The sequence below is a fragment of the Alexandromys fortis genome, unplaced genomic scaffold (genome assembly GCF_014885135.2).
Source record: "Alexandromys fortis isolate MF-2015 unplaced genomic scaffold, M_Fortis_MF-2015_v1.1 scaffold_26, whole genome shotgun sequence".
Taxonomy (NCBI): Eukaryota; Metazoa; Chordata; class Mammalia; order Rodentia; family Cricetidae; genus Alexandromys; species Alexandromys fortis.
The window spans coordinates 15,645,529-15,672,618 of NW_026067894.1; the positions used below are offsets into that span (position 1 = coordinate 15,645,529).

The 27,090-nt window shown below is 52.3% G+C and overlaps 1 protein-coding gene across 1 annotated transcript in view; it reads right to left on the reverse strand.

Annotated features, from left to right (window-relative positions):
* Nucleotides 1-686: 686 nt before the first annotated feature.
* The window catches only part of Grik3 (glutamate ionotropic receptor kainate type subunit 3), a 92,227-nt gene continuing 65,823 nt past the window's right edge, over nucleotides 687-27,090 (reverse strand). Inside the window, exons 12-16 of the mRNA XM_050154796.1 lie at nucleotides 23,795-23,913; nucleotides 21,382-21,599; nucleotides 9,836-10,058; nucleotides 9,135-9,385; nucleotides 687-6,793 (exon numbers count right to left, since the gene is read on the reverse strand). Of these exons, the coding sequence (XP_050010753.1) occupies nucleotides 6,599-6,793; nucleotides 9,135-9,385; nucleotides 9,836-10,058; nucleotides 21,382-21,599; nucleotides 23,795-23,913 (1,006 nt within the window). The 3' untranslated portion in view covers nucleotides 687-6,598. The remainder of the gene's footprint in view (nucleotides 6,794-9,134; nucleotides 9,386-9,835; nucleotides 10,059-21,381; nucleotides 21,600-23,794; nucleotides 23,914-27,090) is intronic.

Sequence of the window (27,090 nt, forward strand, 5' to 3'; positions counted from 1 at the left end):
CCTCCAGCTTCCTGGCCAGTGAGATGCAATTTTAACAGGGGTTCTGATGGTAGTAGCTTTTCAGGTGAGACTTCTAGAAGCCTGGTTTGCAATTCCTATGTCTCTCCCTCCAAGCTCTTGTGCCAGGCTGAGAAGAAGGCTGTCCATCTGGACCAGCTCTGTAGTGTCCTGGGAACCATTCTTGCTCACCCACCTCGCACCAGCCTTTGGTCTTTCTCATCTCTCCCTCTGACATCCAACTCTTCCTGCTTAAAACAATCACTCTGAACTCTGACATGAAATTTCCATCCCCAGAGAGTAACCCACAGGGCCTTCTCCCTCCCGGCCAAGAACAGCTCAGGAGAGATCTGACTAGCCAACATCTGGTGACACATTCATCTGACCTCATCAACTATGACCAAAGGGACAGGGTCACCCAGGGGCACAGCCGCTCCTTCAGAACCTGTGACTGGTGTATTGTGGTGGCACATGACCAAGAAGGGGGAAGACTGAGATCAGCCAGGTGACATTGTGGCCTTGATGTCTGAAATGGGACCAGGAGCCTGGGCTGGAAGCAGCTACCTGCTCATCGCAGGGTCTCCTTCCCTGGAAACTGTCCTTCCTGGGAGGCAGGAAATCAGCATGAACTGCCTGTGACCTCTGGTTCTGAAGGGAGATGAAGAACAGAAAATATACCTCAGGAGGAACCCGTTTTCTAAAAACATTTATTTAAAATTTAAAACCATATTACTTCATACAGCAAACTGTGCACTTCTGATATATCACAGTGTCTTAAAAAGGAAAATAATCAGATTTGTTTGGAAATTTATTTACATCAGCTTAGAATGATTGGCAAGTAACACAGTTACTATGAAACCCAAATTGTTACAAAATGTTTACAAAAAACTATATTCATAGAAATTCTGCATGTCCACAAAGGGCACCCCCTGAATGGCCCAGAGACCAGTGTGTGGGAACCTTGTTGAGTGGGAGTCGGGGGTAGGTGTCCAGGCACTCTGGTCTGGGTAGTGGGACAGGCCAGGACTCTTGGAGTCCCATGGTGCTGTCTGGGGACTCAGCCCAGGAGTTGGGGGCTGAGGTCCCCACCACGGAGGCCCAGCCAGGAAGTCAGCCCAGGCAGGAATGGGCTGGGGTTTCAGAGCACAGTGGCGTGAGGGCTCCTGGAGCCTCTGGTCTCTAGGGAGCCAGGTCAGGACCCTCCTCAGCGGCTGGATTTAGATGCGCTTGGCCATGGCTGCAGGAGCATGCCTGGCCTTTAAGTGCAGATGGCCTGAGGGTTGGGGCTGAAGCGGAGGGCAGGCTGCAGACCACACAGAAGCAAAACTCAGGTCTCTTCTCCCCAGCACACTCTAGCGATGCTTGGACCCAGGAAGGGGCTGAAGGCCTCAAATTACTGGCAACAGACAGATCCAGGCATGGCAGGGACAGAGGTCTGTGGCCTACCTGTCAGGGGCTCTTTGCCAGCTGCCGTTTGGAAGAAGCAACAGAAAGAAGGACTGGCAGACAGTAAGGGGCTGTGCAAGGCCAGGTGCCGCCTCCTTGAATCTTTCATCTCTCCGGTTCCTTGATAAGTCCCTCCCATCTTGTACCATGTCAGAATGAACTGGGGCAGACTCTTGGCTGGCATCTGACTGAATCTATAGCTCTTCTTTTTACAGGGAGGCCTCAGAGTTTCGGTCTAGAAAAGCAAAACAGACAACTACGGGGTGATTAGAGGGCTGCTCTTCTAGAAGGCAGGAGAATAAGAGCTAGATTCATAACTAGGTTATCAGGGTGCTGAACGGGCATGTCAGCGGTGCCCTCAGGCCTTTCTCTTTAAAAGACTCGCCATAGCTAGGAGCTGTGGGTAACTTGCACACATGAGGCCCATGCCATCCAGCATGTTTCAGATGCAGCCTGACACCTTCCAGGCCATCCTGCAGGCAGGCGTAAGAGTAGGCCCGGGAAACTGACTCTGCTTTCCTCATTCCTCTCCTTAGCCCTAGATACCGGGACTAGACTGTGATGTTGGCTCAGGGATCAAGGACCAAAAAGGCCTTGTCCTCCAGACATGCCCACTGCCCTGCCTTAGACTCGCACCCGTGGCTGCCCCTTCCCGGTTCACCTGCCAGCTCCACACTATTCTGGCATCTCTGCATGGTCCACAACATTGATGCGGATGCTGGCAAGGCCTGGCTTGTTCCAGAGGGCTGTGTAAGTAAACGCGACTTTTCTGCTGCAGCCCCCATCTCTCACTGGGTCCCCACCCGTACTGGCTGGGTTCTGTACACTGTGTGCAGACGTGCAGGGAAGGGTTGTATACACAGGGGTTGTGGGTCATATATACACTGTGCATATATATAAGCATTATATATATATTTTACATTCATATATATATTGTACAGAACAATAGCCTTCTACCTAGAACATTTCTGTGACTTCACATAAACCTCAACTCTAAATTTTCAACTCCAGAACGTGGAGACAGAGGGCAAGGCCCCTCCCACTGCAGCAAGTGGCTCGGCCTATTCCAGCTGTGCACCTTGCCCCAACAACCTGGGATGTCCAGATGTATCTTACTCAAAGACCTGCCCACGGGGCTGGGTCCAATTCTCACATCTGTCCATTGGGCTGGGTGGGTTCCAGATGTTTACTCCATACAGTTGTTTGTCCATGACATCAGGGCCTTTCCAGATGGGCATCCATGCAGGGCAGTTCCAGAGGTGGACCATGGAGTTGTTGTGTTCAGATGCTGGTGCCTACAGCAGAGAATGTCTCTGGAGTATGTGTGTTTGTGTGTGTGTGTGTGTGTGTGTGTGTGTGTGTGTGGAATGACCTCATGCAGCACGAAGCAGCAATAGCTGCACCCCACCTTCAGCCCTCCCTGGACTAGAAAGAAAGTTAGGAGAGGCAGAAGGTTCTTGGGGACTATGGGCCCAGTCAGACTTCTGCTCTCCCACGGATATATTTAATCTTCTCACCCCTCCCCCACTGCATGCCACAAGGGCAGGTCCCAGGAAGTGCTCTTCCAGCTGAGACACAGTCCAGGCTGAAGAGGGGCAATCTCCTCCTACCTCAGGGATTCTAAGTGGAGCTCACTGGCCAATACCCCATCTTCCCCTCTTGTAAGACACCTGCAGATGGGAGCCACCCAGAGTGCTCAGGTTTCATCATCTGTCCATAGCAGAGAAAAGGGATGTAGGTCATGGTGGCGGCAGAAGGAGGCTCCTTGTATAATAGCCCCCAGGGCCTGGAAAGGGTAGATGCTGTCCCTTTGATGGGCTAGTATATGGAGGTGGAGCTCAGGCCCAGACATAGTGGCATGAGGTGCTCTTCCGGTCAGGGTTGGTCTACAGGACCAGACAGAGACAGCCAGCCGACACCTGCTTAGGTATACCCCATCTGCTCCACCCAAACCCACTCTGGTGTTTCTCACCGTACCTCGGTGCCTCTGTGTGCTTCAGCCCCTGTTCTGTGTACCCCTTAGGGGGTTGGGACAGGTTTCCACTTGAATGATCTGCCTCCCTCTTGACTTCCTTCCCTACCCTGAAAGAGACCCAGCTCAGCTGGGCAGGGTGGTCTCCAGGGTGGGCTGGCACTGGGATGGTCTCTAGGACAAGCATAGGATTTCAGCCAGAGGGCAGACATTCGCCATACCTCTGGATGTAAGGCTCAAGCAGAAGGGGAGATCCTGCAGCATGCCACCCCTTTCCCCATGAGTCTATAAACCAACCCAATGCCTTCACCCATCGCTCCTCATTCCCTCTCTGAACATCCTTCCTGCCAACTATGTCCCGTTCCTTCTCCCATCACAGTCTACGTATGTGCATAGCCTCAAAAGAACATGACACATCTGCCGTGTCATGCACAAAAGCACATGTGTGATATGAACACGGATGTGGGTGTGTGTTATAAAACTGTATTGGACAACATAAGACAGTGGTTAATGAATACAGTGGATGGGAATGCTTTCATTAGAATCCTGTCAGCAGAGTTGGTTAAAAAAAAAAGAAAGAAAAGAAAAAGAAAGGGGGATGTTTCTCCTCCCAACAGGATACCATGAAGAGCAAAAGAGGAGTCACCAGTTGTGAGCCCTGAAGTCCCTGCGTACTTCCCCACGGAGCCTCAGGAAAGCTCTGGCACATGATCCCTCCTACAACAGGCATGCAAACAAACCCTGGTGTCCTGACTGATTGCTCTGCTGCCTCAACTCATGATGTGAACTGGAATTTGGGTACACGTCTGCACATGCACGGGTATGAGTACACACATGCACACACACACACACACTCACACTTCATTTTCACATGACTTCTCCTGCACAGCACACATCCACCCGTGGGGCACACACAGCAGTCTGTTCTGCCCTCCCCTGCTGTCTTCAGGGCACACAAGGCTGCACACACGTGTGTGTGTGCGCGCACACTCATACAAGGACCTCTGATGACATGGCTTCTCCTTTTACATATATTTGGCTATACTGCAGGTTGTATCCTGCTCCCCAACCTGTCATTCAGTATACAGATGTGCACACATGTGCATGTGCACGCGTGCACACACACAGACACACAAATTCATGCACACTCGCATCCATCCATATACTCATCAGAACCCCATCTCAACATGGCTTCTCCTGTTTTTACATAGATGAGGCTCTGTTGCTGGTCCTGATTGGGCTCCTTCCTCTCCATTTCACTTGTGTACACACACACACACACACACACACACACACACACACACACACCCCATATACAACCAGGTCCCAAAGGAGGCCCCTATTATTGCCTGCTACAGACTACTTATATACCCATGTCTGTCCTTTACCACCAGCCCCCAAGACTCACACACACAAAGTCAAACACACAGACATGTACACATTCCTCCCTCCTGCCAGCATGGCTTTTCCTATTGTTCCGTGCGCTGGGCTTGGCTGCAAGTCTCCCTTCTCATCCCTCCAGTGAAGACAGACAGTCAGAGCTCCCGAGAACCAGCATGAGGGGGTTAATCACATAAGCCAGTGGGGGGACCCTGCTTGGCTGAAGGGGGTACTTTACTTCTACCGAGAAGGCTCTTGATCTCTAGATGTGGCTCGTCCAAGCCTGGCAGCACCAGGAAAGCGAGGGAGAGTGGGACTAGAGTCCCCCAGTTCTCAACCCACGTTGCCAACCCTGGTCTCTCATCGGAGACCAACTTCCATCTTTAGCAGCTGTGGGGGCCCTGATGGCCCTGTCATGCTCTCTGTAAGGACACTTTTTGCCTGGATCTTTCCTAAGACTTTTATAGTTTCAAACCTCCAGAGTGGGAACCACAGGTCACCTTCTCACCCTATTGGTTGTCCCCTCCCTGGCTTCTCCTCTGCTTCTTCTTTTCTCCCCCAGACCCCCAAGACCATAGCTGCTCCAGATAAGAGACCAAAACCGGCATGGCCTTGTATCTCTGTGTTGAGTCTTTGGTTAATTTTCCAGGAGGCAGCTTCTCCTGCCCCACCCTGGAGGCCTCTGGAGGTCTCATCCCACTGCTGAAAGCTTTCTCTAGAGGGCTCTTTAGATTGGGCATGCCCAGAAAGTTCCTCGGTCCACTCTGGCTTCTCCCGTCTACCCCAAAATTTGTCTGCGGAGGGGAACACCAACCCCTCCTTTGACTTGTACTTCGGTTGGGGCCCTTCTTCTCTTTTCAGGATAACAGAGGGAAGCCAAAAGCAAATGGGCGGGGACAGGAACTCACTAATGAGTAGATGGGGGGGAAACCCAGGGTCCTGAATGCTGGCTTGCTTACCAGCAAAGCTGGTCTGCTAGATCATGGGCCTGTGGGCTTTTCTTAGCATCCATATTTCTTCTGCTGGCCTTCCAATGACAACTGAGTCTTTGGACACTCCTTAGTCTTCTAAGGAGGGTGTCTTCTCTTTTCCATTTTCAGAAGTGGAGAAGAAATTTGCCATGGTTGTTACCTCTTTCACGTTCCCAGAAGTGTGCCTTGGGACACCGACCTCAGACACCTGTGACTGCAGCCTCCGCCTGTGCATTCTCCTTCTCCCGTACCAGACTCCCTCCTTTCCACACCACGTTCTGTGTTGCCAAGGGGCTTCTGTGGGTGAAGTCAAGTTGAGAAGACCAGACCCAGGTGAACAGTCTTTAAGGGCTGAAGACTTGTTTCTGTCCACGTGTGGGTGGCTGGCTGCCTTTGGGCTCCCACCAGCAGCCTCATTAGAACATCCTTCGGGTGTTCAAAGTTGGAGTCTCCGCTCTCACGGCTGCATGCTAGAAGGCCCTGGGCTTGAGGGAAAGGAAGAGAGGGTAAGAGCCATCTTCAGAGGCCTCCGCACAGCCATGGCAGAAACTCCTGGCTGTGGAGAAGAGAGGGGTGGTGGGTGGAGCCTGAGAGGCGTGTGCTTCCGCTGGCCTTCACAGCTTTAGAAAGCCATAGAAAAGACAAGAGGAGATGAAGCCCAAGCAGCTGGCCGAGGGCCCACTGGTTTCCTGGTAGGTAAGAGCTGATGGTCCACAGCTGGATGTGAGTAGCAGCTCCATCCCCAAGGCCAGCATGAGATGAGGATGTCCCTTCCGGTCTCCTTTGCTTTCCCCTGCGTGGACCAGGCCTGAAGCCCTTGCTGTAGCCACACCTACGGGAAGACAGGGGCTAGCGAGGTGCTACAGCTCATGCTGTCCTTGCCCGGAAGCCTGCGGTCGTTAAACGTGTGCATGTTGATGACCGCGTCAGTCTTGACCATCATCGGAGGCTGCGGCTTGTGCTTGAGGCGGCGCTGGCAGGTGAGGGAGAAGCGGATCTCATCGGCTACTGTGCCGCAGAAGGAGCGCTGGGGAGAGACAAGGGGCACAGTGAGACAGACCCTCTCCCTCTCCCGACCCTGCACTGTGGCCACCAACCTCTCGAGCCCTGGAAAGAGGCCTGGGAAGTTCTCAGGAGACAAAGGGGAGGGGCAGATGGTATCACCTCTCTGTTTTACAGAGGAGCCCGCAGCTCCCCAAATGCCATGCACATAGAGCGTAAGGGGTTTTGACGAATTTTCTGGGGGACCCCTAGACTCTAACTTTTTGTTCCCATGAATCCAATAGCAGGCCTGGCCTGGAGTTAGGGGTGCAGAAGCCCGAGACACATATGGGAAACCCATTCTGATGGGTCCTCCAACTTCTGCCTCCTGCTCAGGGGTCCAGCCTGTGTCTAAGGTGGGCACCCGGTGAAGAGGTCCTTTTAAGGACCTTCTGAGCCCGGTTCCTGCAGCTAGGCAGAGGGTCAGTGGGAGGGTCATTCCCACAGGTATCTAGGAGCAGTGGCCCCGGACTTAGATGGTGCACAGTAGGGCAGGCTGATGGCCCAACTCAGACAGCAAGGCTATCGCTAGAGCACCAGCGCCAGGAGGATGCGTGCAGGCTGTAGTACGGGCGAGGTCCCCCACCTTTCTGCTCTGTGCAGAACATCGTTCTCTTCAGCCTGGCTTTCTGCATCCTGTAAGTATTCCCCACACACAAGGTTGCATGCTGGAAGTCAGCACAGAGCACGGGTAAAGCAAGCAGGAGAGGACTTGACCAGGGAGTCGCCGGCTAGCAACGGGATGGGAACGAGCAGCAAGCACATGCATGAGTAAATCCCCAGCCAGTCATGCCTGTTGTGAAGAGGCTAAAGCCGTGATGCGGAAGAGTGAAGCACGGAGAGCAGGGACTAGGGAGGGTTAGTAATGGAGGTGACAAGAGTTAAAATCTATACGGCGAGATGATGCCAAGAATACGGGGTACTTAAGGCAGTGCCCTCCAAGTAGGTGCAAAGGCCCGGAGGCCTGCTGGGTGTGCCGTGGACTCTAGAGGAGTCCTGTGTGAGGGAAAGCAAAGGGCGAGAATGGGGAGGAGCATGTCTAAGAGGTGGGCCAAGGCCAGGCCTTTTATGTTTTTTTTTTTTTTTTTTAGTGAAATTTAGAAGTCAGTTCATAATGGGGATTCCTAAAAACCCTGGCAGCTGTTCTTTTTCGAAGTATAATGTTTAACCGTCTCCTGTTAAACCTTTAGGTATTTTCCCAATGTTTTATGTTGTGGGCTCACACTTAGACAACCATCACGTGAGCCAAACAATCCATATTCTTGACCAAGTCAGACACCACCTAGTCAGCTGCGCGGGTGGATTTCCAGTGGAGCGGTCTCCTGGGATGGTACCTTTCCACGCTTCTCAAAGGCCGTGGCTGACTCACACAGCCAGGGCTGCCTCTGCCTTCTCTCGGTTGCTTTCGGCTTGCTGATCGTTAAACAACTCCAGTTCATTTTGATGGATCTATCAGACACTGATTGTAATGGGCCCTCCACATGTGACCCAGCGGCAGGCTCCTGACAGCCACACTGGGCCCGGATGCTTTTGAACTTCTGCCGGGAGAGGCGATTGCCTAACCCAGAGGCTCTTGGCTCAGGTGCACGCTTAAATCACCCCGTGGGCCTTGTGCAGACTCTAGAGCTGGGCTCCACCATGGGCCAATTAAACAGAGTCTCTGGGAGTGAGGCCAGGGTATTAACACTTAAAACTTTCTCTCCATGCTTCTAATTTGCCACGGGACCCAGGGCTGCCGCCCCGACCACGCTTGAATTAATCAGGCAGGGGAAGACTAGCTTCACTGTTCCTGCACTTGGGCCATCCCTCAGAACTTTTCGTTTTTAAACTTTTCATTATGGAGATTTCCTAATATATGCGAAAATAGAGAGTACAATATAATGAACCCTATGCCTCTGTCACCCAGCTTCAACAATTACCCTGGGGGTTCAGGAAGCTGACATGGTTTGAATTAAGTTTGAAACGGGGCACAGGCTGCTACGGAGCTTGCCGATGGCAGTGGAGAAATGTGGTGGGCAGGAAGAACTGGAGGCTGGAAAGTTAGCCCGGGGGGCAGGCTAGCGTGGTGGAAGCAGGGAGGCCAGGTAGGTGGGAGGCATGGAGGCTTCCAGGCCAGGTGTGGAGGCTGGGGCATTGTTTGGGTGGGACTGACTACATACTGGCTGGGGATGGAGTGGAGCAGGGGTTGATGGGAAAGCATGCTCGAGCAGGACAGAGGAGAGCAGGGAGGTGAGATGAGACAGCGCATGCCCTTGGGAGGGTGAAACCAGCTTAGTCTTGCCCTTGCCTTCCTTCCCTGTCCAGCGCAGCCTCCGCCAGGGCCTCACCTGCTCCCGCTCCGCCGTCTTGCGGAGTTTGTATATAAACTCGCCCACGGCCACCAACACGGACAGGACTAAGCCGGCGGCCAGGACGATGAAGATGCCGCCGATCTTCTGGATGCCCAGTGCGCTGGCCTCCTTGTTCTCCTCCTCGGGGCAACCGCTGCCTCGCCACCACTTCTCCTTCATGATGTGCAGCTTGTCCTCCTCCTGCAGCTGCAGAATGGCGATGGTGATTTTGTCCCGGTAGGGGGAGCCTGTGGAGGGGGTAGGGGCTTGGTCAGTGAGGGCTGCTTGCCAGAGCCAGCCAAAACAAGGGCTCCTCTCATTGAAGTCTGCTTCCAAGTCCAGGTAAGGTAAGTGGGAAGGCCTCGCTTACTGGATGTGGGTCCTGTGGCCCTGGAAGGCCCCCAGTAAGTTGGTGTAGCAGAAAGGACAGGGCAAGGGGAGGGGTGGTCCCAGCTCTCACTGCTCCAGGCTAGGGCTGCTCAAGTCAGGGGTGTAGCTCCATCCCTCACTCCTGGCTGAGGGATCGCAACCCTCCTGGATCCAGTGGACTGATCCTGAGGACTGTGTGTGTGTGTGTGTGTGAGAGAGAGAGAGAGAGAGAGAGAGAGAGAGAGAGAGAGAGAGAGAGAGAGAGAGGAGGGTGGAGGGGCTCAAGGACCTCCGTCTGCAGCACACCCCTCTCCCTGGGCCCCGCTCACCCATGGGGGTGCCGATGCCATAGCCCTTGGAGTCAATGAGGCCACCAATCTGGGTGAGGTTGCAGTTCCTCTGTGTGATGTATTCTATGGTAGTGGACTCCATGAGCAGCGCGTAGTCGGCCGTGAGTGTCCGCTGGATCCCCTCCTCATTGTTCTTCACCAGCGCGGAGGGCTTGCTGCTCATGAAGGCCCACATCTTCTCAAACGTAGAGATCTTGGATTTCTGGGTGGCAAGGGATGGGACTGTTTAAGGTTAAGTTACGGAGCCCCTCCCCGCTCCCCGCACGCTCCGTCCCCTTTGGCTCCAGTTATCTAGTTCTGGGTATACTCTTCGGGGTGCGGAAGCACCACCCATTACCTGGGTATAGAAACTGAGGCCCTGGGAGGCGAGGCGCTGAAGTGCACAGCTGGGGGCTACTGAAGCTGGCATTCGGACTCTGGCCCGCTTCCTGGTAACCCTGCATTTTTTTTTTTTTTTTTTTTTTTGCCAGAGCACAATCAGTCTTTGGAATTAATTAATTGCATTTTGAGACAGGGTTGAGGCTAGCTCAGGCTGGCCTCAAACTCCACAGGTAGCTGAGGAGGACTTCAAACTTCTGATTCTCCTGCCTCTGCCTTCCAAGTGCTGGTATTACAGGCATGTGCCACCACATCTGGTTTATGTGGCACCGACGGTTAAATAAGGCTTTTTGTATATACCGGGCACTCTGCCGGCTTAGCTGCAGTCCCAGCTCTTGGACTAACTTCTTCAAAATGAGTTTTCTCCAGCATTTGTTAGGTAACTAACAAGTAGAGGTCTTGTTCTTTTTTTTCCCTCCATTTTATTTATTTATTTATTAAAGATTTGTCTCTTCCCCACCACGGCCTCCCCTTTCCCTCCCCCTCCCCCAATCAAGTCCCCCTCCCTCATCAGCCCAAAGAGCAATCAGGGTTCCCTGCCCTGTGGGAAGTCCAAGGACCACCCACCTCCATCCAGGTCTAGTAAGGTGAGCATCCAAACTGCCTAGGCTCCCACAGAACCAATAGGTGCAGTAGGATCAAAAACCCATTGCCATTGTTCTTGAGGTCTCAGTAGTTAGAGGTCTTGTTCTAAGGATTTTATCTGTATTCACTCATGGATCCCTCACTGAAATCACAGGAAGTATGTGTTATTAGCCCCATTTTGCAGATGGGGAAGCTGAGACACCGTTAAGGAATCCACCCAAGGCTATCCAGAGACTAAATGGCAGAGTCAGGCTTTAAATCCAGACCCTCTGTGCCTACCCATACAGCTGCACTGTACCCCAGGAACCACTAGGGGGCGCACACGAGGGCAAAGCTCAATGAACTTTTGACTCCCCGCTTTCACTTCAGGCAAACTCTGTGTCAGGGGAGGACTTAGGCATGGTTCTGGTCTGTTCTTCTCAGGACTGAGAGAGGCATGGTGGGAACTTCAGGCAGGAAGGCGAGGCTCCTGGGAGCAGTAGTCTGCTCCATGCCTGAGACCAGAGGCACTGAGCAGGATGGGCAGGCTGGTGGGTGGGCTGTTGTGTTTGCCCCAGATAGATTGGGGGGGGGAGGGTCCTTGGGACCATGAGAGGAGAGAGGACTGGGTACAAGTGCCTCCTGCTGTCGGGGCATGCTAGGTGTTCAGGAACCTTCCTGGGAACTGAATGAATGCCAGCTGCCTGGTCCCATCAGACCAGCCTTGCCTTGGTCCCAGGGGGAGAGGTGGCTCAGAGAGTCCCGTTGTATCGGCTGTTTCCAAGTCTGGATGTGGCTTTCTGTGATGTCAGCCTGTCTGATTGGCACCCAGCCCAGCTCTGGTGCACGTGACAACATGGGTGCACTCCCACAGGCTGGCACAGGCTTGGCGGGGTTGGGGGGAAGGCAGGGAATGAGGCCGTGCCTGCAAGAAGGAGCAGAGAGCCCTAAGGGAATGTGTACTTCTCTCTGGGTGCTTCTGGGCGCTGGCAAGGGATGGGCCCTCTGCAACTGCATAGCACGCTCCAAGGGAGGAGGCGACAGCAGAGGAGAGGGCATCGGAGCAGGAGGCAGGAGCCTTTGGACTCCATCTTAGGTGGAAGCAGCTGAGTGCCACAGGGCATGAGACCCTTCACAGAGCAGCTGCTCTCCTGCCTGCCACCTGACTTGCCTCAAAGCCAGTGCCCAAAGGGCTCGGAGGCACTGACTCTCCCGGCTTCACCAGACCGCTCTAGCCTGCAGCCATCCCTGCCCTCGGCTGCTCCATGGGCTCCACCTCCAAAGCCTGCCTGCGCCTTTTGCTCCACTCTGCAGCCTGCTACCTTCTAGCTGTTCTTCCACCTCAGCTCATCCCCAAGTGCTCCTCCCCCCACCCCGCCCCGCTAACACGCTAACACCTCTTCCCTCGACGATGACTCTCATTGCTGGCTTTTCTGGTGCTCCAGATGTTTCTCATTTTCCAGATAATTTCTGATATGCAGATTCACCTCTGTCAGCTTCTCTTGGCCCCTCCTCCTGCTCTGCACGCCTCTTCTCTGGGCACTGCACAGCTTCTAGTGACCCCCACTTCCCGTCAGTCGCACCCTAGTTCTGTCTCCTCCTAAGTGTGGACTGGATCTCTTGGCTTGCCTCTGGGTCATTCTCTGGAAGGCCTGGAATGGCACTTCTGAGTGACACGACTTTGTCCTTCATCGCCCTGCACATTCCTAGGCTCTTCTCCCGGGCGGCGGTGGCGGTACTGTCACTATGAACTGCTTAAGAAGAGAGCCCCATGGCAAGGGCAGAGGACAGCATCTGGCTGAATCCTAGCAAAGTACTTTTCTTGCACAGTCCGACAATCCCGGGGGAACTGAGCATGTGCATACGCCATGAACTAGAAGCCACACCTCAGAGTGACTGCAGCCTTGGCAGACAGCTGGATCGCAGCCCACTGAGGAGCCTCGAGCCAGAGGACTCTCAAAGCCCCGCCGGATTCCTGACCACAAGTGACTGAACAACAGATGCTATTTTAAGACATAAAGTTTGGGGTAATTGGTTAAGCGGTGGATAACTAATACACTCTCACAGACGTGCTCCTGAGAGCTGTACTGCTCCTGATCTAGCTGCGTGTGCAGATAGTCATAAACTCTAGCTCTTCCTGGGACCAAATCACCCGGGTCCAGCCACCTTCACTTTGCCAGACCCACTGCTCCCCAGACTCACTACTCCCCAGACACGCTGCTCCCCAGATGCACTGCTCCCCAGAATCACTGCTCCCCAGACACACTGATTCCCAGACTTGCTGCTTCCCGAACGCACTGCTCCCCAGACACACTGATCCCCAGACTCATTGCTCCCCAGATGCACTGGCATTCTGGGTGTTCTGATCTAACTTCCGTTCTCCGTCCAAAGACTCCAGCTCCTCAGCTGTGTTACGTCCCTGCCTCCTGCTTCCCAAATTCTGTTTTCTACAGAGGTCGGATGAAGCACCACGACTCTTACCTCCTAATGCATCTACCTGTGAGTTCACCATCAATCCGTGCATGGATCCATGTATCCAACAATTCACCCATGCACCCAGCCAGGCATGCATGTACCCCCTAATCCAGACACCTAGCAGTCCATCGTCTAACTGCTCTACAGCCCACTCATGCATGTACCCAGCCCTATTTCCTCTTCTCATTCTTCCTACCCCACACTATCCTCCTCATCCGGTCTATCACTCTCTATTCATGCTCTTTTTACATGTGTGCATCTATCCTTCTTCTTTCACATCTGTCCATTAGCCAGTCAGCCACCCTTGTCCCCTCTCACCCATCATGTCCACTTATCCTCCCACGCAGCTAGTCACCTATAGCTTCTTGGTCTTGGCAAAAATGACCAGGGACCCTTTCTGCCCGCCTGCCCTCCTCCCTGTGCCTCAGGATGTGACCAGAACAGCTTTCTGTCTCAACTCCATCTATCACCCTCTACCCTCCATTCCTCCTACTTATAGGCCTGATGCCAGCAGAGATGCTTTTCCTAGATCATAGTCTTAGGCAGGGAATTCAGTACAAAGAGGGAGATAGGCTCTGAGGAAGACACATCGAGATCACCGGTGGGTAAAGGGACAAGGAAGGGTACCAGGCAAGTTAGGATGGCAGATGACACAAAGCGGAAGTCGGCTGTGACATGCCTCTCAAGAACTCTACCTTCCAGTTCCAATGCTCCAAACTCACACGAGTCTGCAGCCTGCTTGCCTTGGATGTCCCGCACTGTTCTTGACCCAGACCCCAATTGGGCCCCATTGTCAAATACACCTGCTCATAGTCTCTCCCCATTATTTTTTTTATCCTCGAACAGTTCAGACATGCTGGAGCACATCCCCGAGCCCCCCCACCCCCCGATACGTTCACCACAGAAAGAAGCCAAGTCCTCTTCATCAGAGGCATGCGTTCCCACTACCAGCCTGAGCTGCAGTCACCGTGTCCCTGGGGAGTGGAGTCCCACATACCGATGGCTCCGGAGTCATCTGCTATCCTGGCTCTGGTGGGAACCTTAATAAGGGTGACTGCAGAGCCAGTCACCTAAATCAATTAATGGAATCGTTTGGAGCAGCCAACACGGGGCGATCTGCCAGGATGAAGATGCTTTATTTATATCAGGGAGAATTGGCAAGAAAGGGAGTTCCAGACTCACGACTCTCCGTTTCAGCCTCCTCGAAGAAGCGGATTGATTTCCCCCAACCGAAGACACTTAATCTTGAGAATTTAACATTTCTGTACAAGAGAATGTATATGGGGCTATATGTGCATATATAAACACATATCTATCAGCTCTGAATGCAACTAAATCTCAGGCGATGTGTGCAGAGAGGCAGCTGAGTGTGGCTCGTGTGAGGCTTCGGGTATTTTCCATTACGGAGAAGAGACCTTCCCCAGATTAATCGATTAGCTTGCCTAGCCAGGGATGCATGCGGGGGTGAGGGGTGGGGTTGGGGGGGGTTGTCTCTGGCCCCATCAGAACCATGTCCTGGAGCAGCTAATCACATCTCCTGGTTTATTTCTGCGGGCACCAGGAGGCCTCTCTGAGCGCCCGTCTTCTGCTATCACAGTCCCCAGAGGGTCTCAGAGGGCTCTAGAGAGGAGGGTTGCAGGTGGAGATGAGAGATCACAGAGGGCTCAGCCCTGCTGCATGGACCCTGGAGTCACACCAGCCTGTGTTCAAACGACAGCTCCTTCTGAGCCACACCTTCTGTGTCTGTAAAATGGAGCCCATGAGGACGCCTACTGCCCTGGGCTACCATCAGCGTCAGCGGAGGGAAGGGATGGGGGCACTAACGAACACAAGAGCCTGACCCTAAGGCTCTCTCCGTGGCGGGCACCATCACCATCCCGTGAGGCTCCTCAATTCTCTTTAAAGACTAGTTTTCCCACTTAGAAGGAGGAAGTACTCTTCCTAGTGCAGAGCAGTTATGGAAAGAAAATGACACAAAACTTTGGGGGGAAGGGACTGCGGGAGCCGGCTCAGTGAAAGTGCTTGCCTTGCAAACACAAGGACCTGAGTTTGATGTCCAGAGCCCATGTCTAAAAGAAGAAAACAAAAAAGTTGGGCATGGTGACATATGGTTTACAGTCTCAGCACTGGGGAATCAGAGATAGGTGGATCCCTGAGAATCACTGGTGCCAGCCTAGCCTATTCGGCAAGTTCTAGGCTAGCGAGAGACCCTGTCTCAAAATGAGATGGATGGAGCCTTAGGAAGAGCCTGCCTGAGGTGCACCTGCACACACATACACATGCACATCTGTGCACATGCATTCAGGACCCCCCCACATATACACCTGTGCGCACACGTGTGCACGCACACACATACACATGTGCGCGCGTGCGCACACACACACACACATACACACAAGTGCTGACAGGGTTTGGAACACGGCTCCAGGCTAGGCAGGACTAGAAGCCAGAGCCGGTTGCTGCCTTTGTGCTTCAGGAGCCGTTCTGCAGGAGCGCCAGCTTGGAAACGCCAGATCGTTCATATTTGCAAGAGACTGGAGTCGCGAATATTTCGAATGCAAAAGTCTCTAGATTTCAAAATGCCAACAACCAGCTTAAAAAATATTCCTGCAGGCTGGAGAGATGGCTCAGCTCTTAAGAGCACTGGCTGCTCTTCCAGAGGACCCGGGTTCAATTCCCAGCACCCACATGGCAGCTCATAATGGACTGTAACCCCAGCTCCAGGGAACCTGGCACCCTCACACCGATATATATACAAGCAAAACACCAATGCACATAAAATATTTCTACATCAAAGTAAGCAATGGATGGTCTCAGAATCACGTCTATGGGGCAGATGGGCCTGTGTCACACCAGCTTGCATTAGTAAATAGTGAGGCTGTTCAACATTATGGGACATCTCCTGTACAACGGAAACCCTTCTTGGTTGCATCTAGGAATCACCTAGCTAAACATTTTAATAATTCTGTAAAGTTGAGGACAGTACCACACCCAGTTCACAGAAGGGAAAACTAAGGCCCAGTTCTTCAGAAGTTTAGGCGCTTTCAGTGACTTCCCTGCCATCCTGAATTACCTTACCTATTGCTTTCTTTCTGCCAGCTCCTTCTAGAATTCTTCTTTTTGTTTTGGAGACAGGATCTCATCATGTAGCCCTCGCTGGCCTGGAACTAACTATGTAGACCAGGCTATCCCTGAACTCAGAGATCTGTCTGCCTCTGCCTCCTCAGGAATAGATTCCTTCTGTTTTCAGAGCTGACTCCCAGCTCCCTCTCTGAGCAAAAAGTACATGGTCAGGATAAGAGGCATGGAAATCTACCACAGGGCCCACTAGGCCCAGTCCAGAGAACCCAGAGAAAGGACAGTCTACAAGTGTCAAAGATGCTTTCCGCTTAAGTCACCTGCCTCGGGAGGGGAATCTTGGGGCAAGATATCCCCTGAACCCCGATGAACGCTGAATGTCTAGGAGCTCACTGAATCCGCTAGTGAACCATCATAGGTAGGAATCAGCGTTTATCTGTCCAGGTGAGCAAGGTGGGGTTTGGAGCAATGAGACACACCCAGGACACATCCTGGGGTGGGGGGGTCTGATTTTAAATGCGGGCTTTGATTGCAACAGGCTGGACCAGGCTGGTTGCTACCTGGTCCTCCAACTCTGCTTCTTCTGCAAGTTAGGAGGGCTGTGAAGGAGGGCAGCAGAGGGAGGGGCTGGAGAGACTGGGAGCTGAGGTCTGGGTAGCCTCCTGAGTCTCCAGCTTGGGGAAGCATCACTGTTCAGCTGGAGCACAGGGATGCAGGACAGGCCCTCCAAACCTTTTCCAGGTAGGATGCTGCAGTTGAGGCTGTGTAAGGGCGAGGGCTCCGCCATGCCCAGGGCTGGGGAGCCTGGCTTTTGAGGCTCCAGATTCCCATGGTTTTCCCCCAGCAACCCCACTGTGCTGAGCTCCCAGCTCTACCACTCAAAGAGGCCACAATCCCCAGATTGTGATGCAGAATCTCTTCCAGCATCTTCTCTCCCTTCAAAGCCGCCCAGCTCCCCTGCAAGGAGCTCACCTCCCCCACAGCCTCCTTTACATTTTTGCCTACATAGTTTTTACAGCCAAACAGTGCTTTCAAAGGCCTCCTTTTTCATCTCCTAATTAATTTTTATCTTCCAAGACAGAGGGAGGACAACACAGGAGACGGTGTTTGTGATGTCTGCTGCTCCCTGACAATCCTTCCAGCAAACCTCCTTCAGAGCCAAGGGGCCTACTTGAGCCACCCAGCTTCCTGCAAGCAGCCGGCTGAGCTCAAGGGGCCCGGGACCCAAGAGCTGAGTGTCCTGCTTCCTGCTGCTCCCTCTCACACGCTCTACTCTTAGCCATGGGAGTTTTTTTTTTTAATATTTATTTATTTATTATGTATACAATATTCTATCTGTGTATATGCCTGCAGGCCAGAAGAGGGCACCAGACCCCATTACAGATGGTTGTGAGCCACCATGTGGTTGCTGGGAATTGAACTCAGGACCTTTGGAAGAGCAGGCAATGCTCTTAACCACTGAGCCATCTCTCCAGCCCAGCCATGGGAGTTTTATGTGCTTATCTATTTTGGGATGTGTCTACATGCTCTCTCTCTCTCTCTCTCTCTCTCTCTCTCTCTCTCTCTCTCTCTCTTTCTCTTGAGCATGCGTGCAGGTGTGTGTGTGCACGTGCATATATGTGTGTATATGTGCGTATATGCATGCTTGTGAAAGCTAGAAGCCAATATCTGGTATATTTCTCAGCTGTTCCTCATTTCTTGAGACAAGGTCTCTCGTTGCACATGAAGTTTTACTGATTCACCTAGACAGTCTGGCCACCGAGGTACAGGGATCCTTGTCTATCCACCCCACACCCAATGCTAGGAATGCTTGGTTACAGGTGGGTCCCTACATACCTAGCTTTCCCATAGGTGCCGAGGATATGACCTCGAGTCTTCATGTTTCTTTCCATGGCAAGGCTCTTTACTAACGGAACCATCTCCTTAGCTCCATGGGCACCGCCTAACCAGGAACATGCTACCCACAGAAATAAAGTCAACCTGCTTTAAACTTGGGATACTTGGGGTAGGGGTGGGGTGCTGCATGCTTGGTGCCTATGCTCACCCCTGCCTCCTGCACTGGCTTCTCCTGGCTTTGCCGTCTTTCGTCTTTCGGTCCCACCCCTTCCACAGCACCAGACACTCAATGGATAATCTGCCGAGTGACTACAATGTGTCAAGACTGTGCTGGGCTAAGGGCATGGCCCAACCCTCCCTGGCTTTGCTACTCCCCAAGAGAGACTGCGGAGGACTGTGGTGGGATCCTGAGAGAAACCAACTGCAGGAGCATAAAGAATACAGCATTACAGTCAGGTGTGGTCCAAATCCCAGCTCTGCGGTTTTCCAGCTGTGTGTCATTAGGCAAGTCACTGAGCCTCTCTGAGCCTTGCTTCCACTGTGTGTAACATGGAGGGGATGAGACTCTCCTGCCTTGGAGGGTTGTTAGGAGGAGAATGACAGAGAAACAGGTGAAGTGTGGGCACACACCTGGGACACTGGGGCTGGTTGCAGAGAAGGATTAATTGGTGTCAGGAAAGCATGGGAGTAGGGTTGGTCTTGCCTGGGAACACTCAGCTGCTGCTTCTAGCGAATGGGCCCCAGAGCCCCAGAGTCCTGGCTAGGGAGCAGGTTCTGAGTCCCTCCTCTGCCCTCCTCACTGGGCCGCCTGCAGGGGAGAAGGGTAAGGGTGCAGGGGCTGCTTGCTGCTGAGGACCAAGCTCGGTGGGGAGCTGGGTCTGGGCTCTGAGAAGGCAATCTGAGCATCTCTGCATAGAGGGAGGCGGGGGGGGGGGGCTCCAATCAGCCGAGATGAGCCTGCACTGGGCTTATTTATGCCTCTTCGCTTTGATCGGGAGACCTGCTTTGAGACGGCTCATGCCTAATTCATGAGAAACTCTGGTAGTCAAAGGGCTGGGCTGTGGCCTGAGGACAGAGAGTGTGAGCAGGCAGGTTTGTATGCGCAGGCACACGCATACAGACAGAGGCACACATGTATACATGATCACACACACACGCACACACACATTTAAGTATATGACATTCTGTGCACACACACACACACAGATACTCTGGCATGCACATCTGTGTTCCTAGATGGTGATCATGCATTTGCGCATTAGCACACATACACATACAGATGCAAACATTCATGCCCAAGCACAGATCTACCTATGCACAGATGGGCACACTTCGACGCATGTCACATGTGCATGAGCAAAAAGCTCTTTTACATGTGTCATTCACGCTATACACCGTCGGTCATACATGTATGTTCATACTGTCAGCCTTGCTCACACTCTCAGGGCTTCAGCAAGTGCCAAGTGTGCCTCTGACAACACTTTATTTCCCCTTGATCTCAATGCACACTGTGCCCTCCCCAGCAGATGCTGTGACCAGCTTCCGGTGGCAGTAGCCATGGGCCAGGGTAAGCCCCCTTTCCTCCTCCCTCCTGCCCGCAGCCTCAGGAGAGACACGGGGAGCTGGCGGAAAGTGCTGGGGCTCGAGCACCCATGGGATGGAGCCATTTTACACTCTAACTTCCTCCTTTATTTCCTCAGGCCCCGCTGGGGCTCATTCCTTTTCTTGAAGTCTCCAAAGAGGCGAGGGCTCAGGGATGAAGAAGCAGAGCCCAGAGCAAAGGGAGATACACAGGCTTCCAGACTGGTAGAGGGCAGCTGATTAATAAGCCAACAGATGTACTGGCACGGCTCTCAAAGCCTGATGCTTCCAAGGGGTAATTAGAGGACCACATCTCAAAGTATCTCCTGCCACAGCTCCAGCAGCATCGGGAACTCATTAGCTCTCTCTCTCTCTCTCTCTCTCTCTCTCTCTCTCTCTCTCTCTCTCTCTCTCTCTCTCTCTCGTCAGGGCCTCCTGTAGTCCAGGATGCTCTCCCACACCCTATGTAACTGAGGCTGACCTTGAACTGCTGACCTTTCTGTTTCCACCTCCTGAGAGCTCAGACTACAGGTGTGCACCGCTATACCATTTTTACTCTGCTGGGATCGAACCCAGAGCTTTGTGCTCAGTAGGCAAGCACTCTACCAAATAAGCTATATCCTCGGCCCAGAAGACTCCTTATGAGTCCACCCTAGTCTTCCTGAGTCAGATACATGTGTGTGTATGGGTGTGCGTGTATGTATGTATGTATGAACACCAGTACTCAGTCTTTTTTTGATATCATAGGCTCTGTGGCATTGGACACACATTCAGGTCCCACCACCACTGGTTTAGTCCCTAAGTTTTGGAGAAAAACAGAAGAGGATGGGGGCCCAGTTCCTCCAGATGTGAATCCTCAGATGAGCCACTGATCTGTTGGGGCTCAGTTTCCTCCACACATGGATTGGGAATAATTACAGTGTTCATCTCGCAGGGTTTGAGAAGGTTAATAGAGGCCACGCAGGGAGCAGAGTCTGGCCCGCTGGGAGTGCTCAGGCTGCAGCCATTGTTACTTATCTAGAAGCACACTGAACCTACTGCTTCTCGGGGTCAGGCAGAGTCCCTTGGCCTCAACTATGATATCAGAGGGAAAACAGCAGAACTGAGGCAACACTTCCAAAGCTGGAGGAGCAAAAGTCACGGCTGTGGTGAAAGCAGTCACACACACGGGCAGGAGACAGGGACTTTCCTTGAAGGCGGTCTAAGAGAAGGGGAGGTGCCTTGTGCTCCTGGAAATGGGCAGCTCATCCACCCCAAGGCAGCCTCTTGGGGATGGAGACCCCAAGCCAAGAGCAGGGTGCCAATGGTCCCAGGACTGTCTGGTACTGGACCATCTCTCTCCTCCTGCCTCATCTGACCCTTTCCTGCTCATCTTCCTTCAATGATCCACATGGCTTGCCCCCGAAGCTTTCAGAACTTGAGACCAATCTACATGGCTCGTCATCCCAGCTCCCTAGAGTTAACTGGTTTTACCAGAGAGGGACTGAGACCTGTGGTTTCAGGCCCCTGGATTCCCGGTAGTGAGAGAGGGAGGGGCAGAGCTCCCCGCTACTACCCAGTAAAGAGTCCAGGAAGGGGAGCTCCAGGTGATGCACGGAAGAGGAGACTCTCACCTTGAAGAAGGTCATGGTGGCCCCATCCTTGACAGCACCATACTCAATTTTGGTCTGCTTGGCCAGGTCGTCGGCAGAGTCAATGGGCGACTCCATGCGCTCCACGGTCAGGAAGGCAGCCAGGTTGGCCGTGTAGGAGGAGATGATGATGAGAGTGAAGAACCACCAGATGCCGCCGATGATGCGGGTAGACAGGGCTTTGGGCATCAGCTCCGAGCCTGGGAGAAGGGAGGAGATATCGTACAGTGTGGAGACCCTGACAGGACCTGGATACTCACACAGGCACCGGGGCCGTTTCTCCAGACTAGCTGAGTAGTCCCACGGTCCCTCGGTATCGCTGGAAGCTTGACTGAAAGGCAAATTCTTTGATTCACCTCAAGAGTCAATAACTGGAGATGGGGTGGGGGAGAATGGGCAGTGTGTGCACTCAGCCCTTCGGGTGAATCTGATCCAGGCTGGTATTTAATAATTTACACTCTACACACACACACACATGCACACACACAAATACAGATACACACGCACGCAAACACACAGACACACACACACACACACACCATTTTGTAGGTTCCTCGGACCCTCTGATGCCTATCTGTGGGCCATGGCATAGGGGTCAGAACCTATGGGTTCTAAAAGAAAATCCTGTTCCCAGTTCTCTGGGTGATCTTAGGCCCAGACAATTCTCTTGCTCTGGAAGAATTGTCCTTCCTCTGCCCCAGCCTCATGGAAATACTGAGATGCTGCAATGGTATAATTTGAAGAGAGATGCGTCAGAAATACGAGCGGTATACAAATATGAGATTGCTGTGAGGCACTTGGCAGGAGAAGAAAAATCAACATTTTGGGAAGCTTTTTGCTGAAATATATCACTCTTCTTCCCCGACCTTGGGCACGGAGCACAATTCAGATGAAACCCTCTAACTGGAGTAATTAACTCGACGGCTTTCAAGAGATTTAAACAGTGAGCGGCTCCTGAACTTTCTGGAATATTTGGACCTGCAATCTGAAAGTGCCTGCTTTGATATGGATGACTTTTTTTTTTCCACCTCTCAAAGAAGTCACTCAAGGGAGAGATTTTCAAATACATACCTAGCTCTCCACCCCCCCACCCCCCACCCCATCCAAACCATGCGGGGAACGCGCTGGGGCCTGGACTTGAGTAGCAGCAGGCAGCAGCAGAGAAGTTATCACTGCAGCGAAGGGCCTTCTAGGTCCTTCTCAACTGTCACCGAACAAAGATGATGGGCAAAGAAGGACAGTGAGGCTTCAGGACGCTTGTTAACAGCGGGGACAGATGGAGGCACTTGCCATGAAAGCTGCCTGTCACTCCCCAGCTGCTGGAGCCCACAGAGCGGGGGTGGAACAAGTCTATTTCCTCTTCTGCTACACTCGGGCGCCACAGTGCTTACAGCCCAGTGGACGGCTGTGTGACGGGCAATAGGAGAATGCCCTCCTTCCTTCCTTCCTTCCTTCCTTCCTTCCTTCCTTCCTTCCTTCCTTCCTCCCTCCCTCCCTCCCTCCCTCCCTCCCTCCCTCCCTTCCTCATTCATCTGGCATCTTTATCATGCCTTCTGAAGAGCAGGGTTTGCGCTGGGTCTTGAGGTTTCACACAGGGGTGTGAAGGACAAGGGTCTTGCAGTTAGAGTAGGCGCTGTGTAGGTTCCCATCAGGTCATCACCAGCCTTTACCCATTGAGTCATCCTGCTGCATCTTCCCCCCTTTTTGAGACAGGCCTTGCTTGTCTTGGACTCACAGTAATCCTCCAGTCTCAGTCACCCAAATGCTGGAATCACAGATGCGAGCTACCATGCTCGGCTGTTTCCTAGACATTTAAGCATCTCCAGACATTCCAAAGAGCTCAAGTCATGCTCAGGAACCCTGGTCTTCAAGATGAAAGACAATCTTCTTCTATGGACACTGTCTCTGATGCACTCAGGCAGAAGCCCCAACCTCAGTCAACCTCCCCTGGCCCTAACCTAACGACCTGAGTTCTCTTAGTCTTCTGAGCCATGGACCCTCACAGCACTGTTCTGCAGCTGCTCCTGCCCACTCTGTCTCTATGGTCCCAGCCTCCGGCTTGCACGGATCGCTTTGTTCTGCCGTGGAGAACCAGGGTCAACCCAGCAGGCAGCATGTTCTGGTCCATCCCAGTTACAGTAGAAGGTACTGGGAATGCCTCTCACGTGCCACAGGTTGGGGTGGCTGACCTGCTTCAGAACCTGAGCTGGCTCTGGGCCAGAGCAGCGGAGCAGGGTGTGAATCTGGGGCGAAGACACACACCAGGGTATCCTCAGTGTCTCCAACCGTCTGACGGCTTAGAGAGATCTGACTCCCAAGGGCAGCTGACTCGAGAAAGGCCCAAGGACCCAGTGGGGAGAAAAGACGAGAAGGCCTGGAGAGGGCAGACACGCACCTTGTTGCATCAGGGAGCCCATTCCAAACCAGAAGCTGTTGAGCAGTGTGAAGTTATTCTCAACCACCTCGGAGCCAGGGTTGCAGGGGTGAGCATCGTACCACTCATAAGGGCTGAATCTGCAGGGCAGAGGGAAGCGGTGAGACCAAGCTGCAAAAGGCTGCTAGTTAGTAACAAGTACCAGTGTGGACCACCGACAACTCCAGGGTCCTTTTTTTATTGTCTGTCTGGAATGATAGGCAAGGACCAGTTGGGACCGGCTTTCTTCCTGTCCTTTACTGCCAGTGCCCTTTTCTGGCTATAAAGTAATTCCAAAGCACCTTTTCAAATTAAAAGCATGCATGCCCTTCTACCTCGGGAAGCTGCGAGTCATTATCCATGTAGGAAAAACATCAGACAGGCGCATAAAGGGAAGTCCTCAAGGATGTTTGTCAAAGTGTTGTTTGCAATAGCATGCAAAAAAAAAAAAAAAAAATAACCTAAATGTCCTTCAGTAGAGGAATGATTAAATACGCCATGCCACAGCCACACTGAAATATCACACAGCTGTTAAAGAGAACAGCATGCTTCTAGCTGTCCCGAGACAGGGCAAGCTCTTCAACACAGACTGTTGGATGAACAGCGATCAAAAATAAAAACAATACAATCGCATTTCTGTAGGTTTCCTAGGGCAGCTACACAGCTCTGTCTGTGAATGTGTACATGAATGTACACTAAGAGGTCTGGAAGTCTCTATAAAAACATCGGTCTATGGCTCTGGGGAGAGGGCAAGGAGGGCAAGAGGGGTTTCAGTCAAACCTCTTGCCTTATTTGGACCACATGGCTCTTTTGAAAATGAGAAGACACATTTGAATTTCTTGTATAATAAAAAAGTGAAAAGATGCTCATGATAAAATGTTCAAATAGTATACAGGAATCTGATGAGAAGGTACAAATGCCCCAGAATCCTGCCCCACGGAGAAAACATTGTGGGATTTCATTTCAGATTTTTGTGTTTGAGTATATGAACATAGGCCGGGCAGGAAAACGTCCAAAGCCCCGACTCCACACCATCCCGTTCTAAGGAAGAGGACTCCCAACTGAGGGGAGGAAGCCTGGTGGACTGGCTGAATCCTGCTTACAAATGAGTCAATTTGAAGATGCAGAGAGATGGAGGGACTGAGTGGTTCCTGGATCAGGGCAGTTGTATGTGTGTGTGTTGGGGGGTGGGATGGGGCAGGATGGAGGAAGTAAAGAAAGACAGTTTTTTTTGAAACCAAAACATATTTTTGTTTCATTTTTTAGTGTGAAGCCCTTTATGGTAACTCGTGTCTTCCCTTTGCTGCTCCCTTCTCAAAGCGGGAGTATTAGCTATCACTCACTGCTCCCGGGCTCAGGTGAGGACAGTCCCATTCTCAGGAAGCAGGATGCTGCCTCAGGCAGGAAATCCCCATGTGAGACTTCACAGTGAGTTGAGGATTGTCAAAGGGAAGGAGAGGAAACTGGTAGAGACTCTAGAATCCCCAAGGAAGAGGCTGAGGTTCAGGGGAGAGGGCCGGCAGAGATTTGGGGGAAGGGGATGTAAGAGAAAACCTTTGGAGAGCCGGGTGTCCAGAATGGATGCTGGGCTTGTTTTTGTGGCAGTGCAGACAAACCTGAGTTGTCTGGAGGGCCGGGCCTGGTGGGTGCCGGTGTAGGTAGGAGAGTCCCTGCTTCAGGCCCAGAGTCCACCAGATCTAGGGGTACTGGGTACACAATGCCTCCCCACTGAGTTCACATAGATTGGAACCTGGTCCAGGTCCACTCAGCTCCATGTTAGAAAAGCAGTGGATTTCAGCAGAGACCATAGGCCACTGGAGACTCAGAGCAAAGCGGGGAATGGACTACCTAAGGAGGCATGGCCCTCGGAGGCCCAGGGCTAAAGAAGAAATTATAAAATTTAATTTTATAATTAATTATAAAAGAGTTAAGGCAGGGATCTCACAAAAATCTATGGAACTTCAGCCTTTAGCTTCTAGACAGAAACAAAGCTTACAGCTCAGGAAGCCCCGGGACTGATCTGACAGCGAACCGAAGTGGGCTATGATGGTTTGTACTGCGGACCAAGAAACCAGGCTCCCCTGGGACCTCTCCTGGCTGGAGGGCTGGCATCAGAAGGAAGATGAATTCTGAGCAGTGCTCAGGGGTCTAGCTCTTTATTTATTTATATTATTAAGATCTATATTACATTTATTTGTTTAAGGCACATGTGGGTATATGTGCCACAGCACACATGTGGAGGCCAGAGGATAACTTGTAGGAATCGGTCCTCTCCTTTTGGGTGAGACCCTGGGATAGAACTCAGCTCTTCCAGGTTTGGAGCCAAGAGTGCCTTTACCAGCTGAGCCAGCTCGTCTGCCCTAGGTCCTGCTCGTAATGTAACACACAGACACAGACAGGTAAGACGGACATACACATACAGACACATACACATACAGACACACATACAGACACACACACACACAGACAGGTAAGACGGACATACACATACAGACACACACACACACACACACACACAGACAGGTAAGACGAACATACACATACAGACAGACAGACACACACACACACACAGAATTTTTAACATAAAAAAAATGCCGCATCATCCCAGGAACCTGACATAGAAATTTCTATGTAGAAAGCTGTTACCCCGTCCACACCAATCCCTCGGAACCAGAACCAGACTGTGCCCTCCAGTGACTCACATGGGTCTTAACACCCTACCCTACTGATGGGCACTGAAGTTGATCCACTTCCCACCAATGGGGGAAAATTCTGGGCACTCCTCTGTGGTCAGTGACACCAAAGGGGAGCTGGGTCCTCTGGGCTCTGCTCTACAGGTATTTAAGGATCCAAGGTACCACTCGGTGATGTTTTAACAGGACAAGTGCCCAGAGACAGAACTTGCTTATTCTGATAATCGTAGCTGATTGCAGAAGGGGCCTTTTGGTAACAAAATGTTTTCAAAGGCTGAGGTTTAACCAGAAAAAGGATCACAGCACTGGGCACCCATCTTACAGTGTGGGAGGGGGGCAGGAACCTTACAGCGCTGAAGACAAGAGGGAATGGATGAAGGCTGGGCAAGGGTCCCACATGCAGTTTGCTGACTCTGCCTCTCTGGCTGAGCCCTAAGCCTGCAGGTGCCCAATGGCACCCCCTTGAGCCATCTATGTGTCCTCTAGTTTGCAGCTCCCCAATGCCCAATCCTGTGTTCAATTTAGAATGGGAAATCTTTGGGTACCGACTTCACCTCTCTGAGCCTCGCTTGGCTTCTGCTTCTG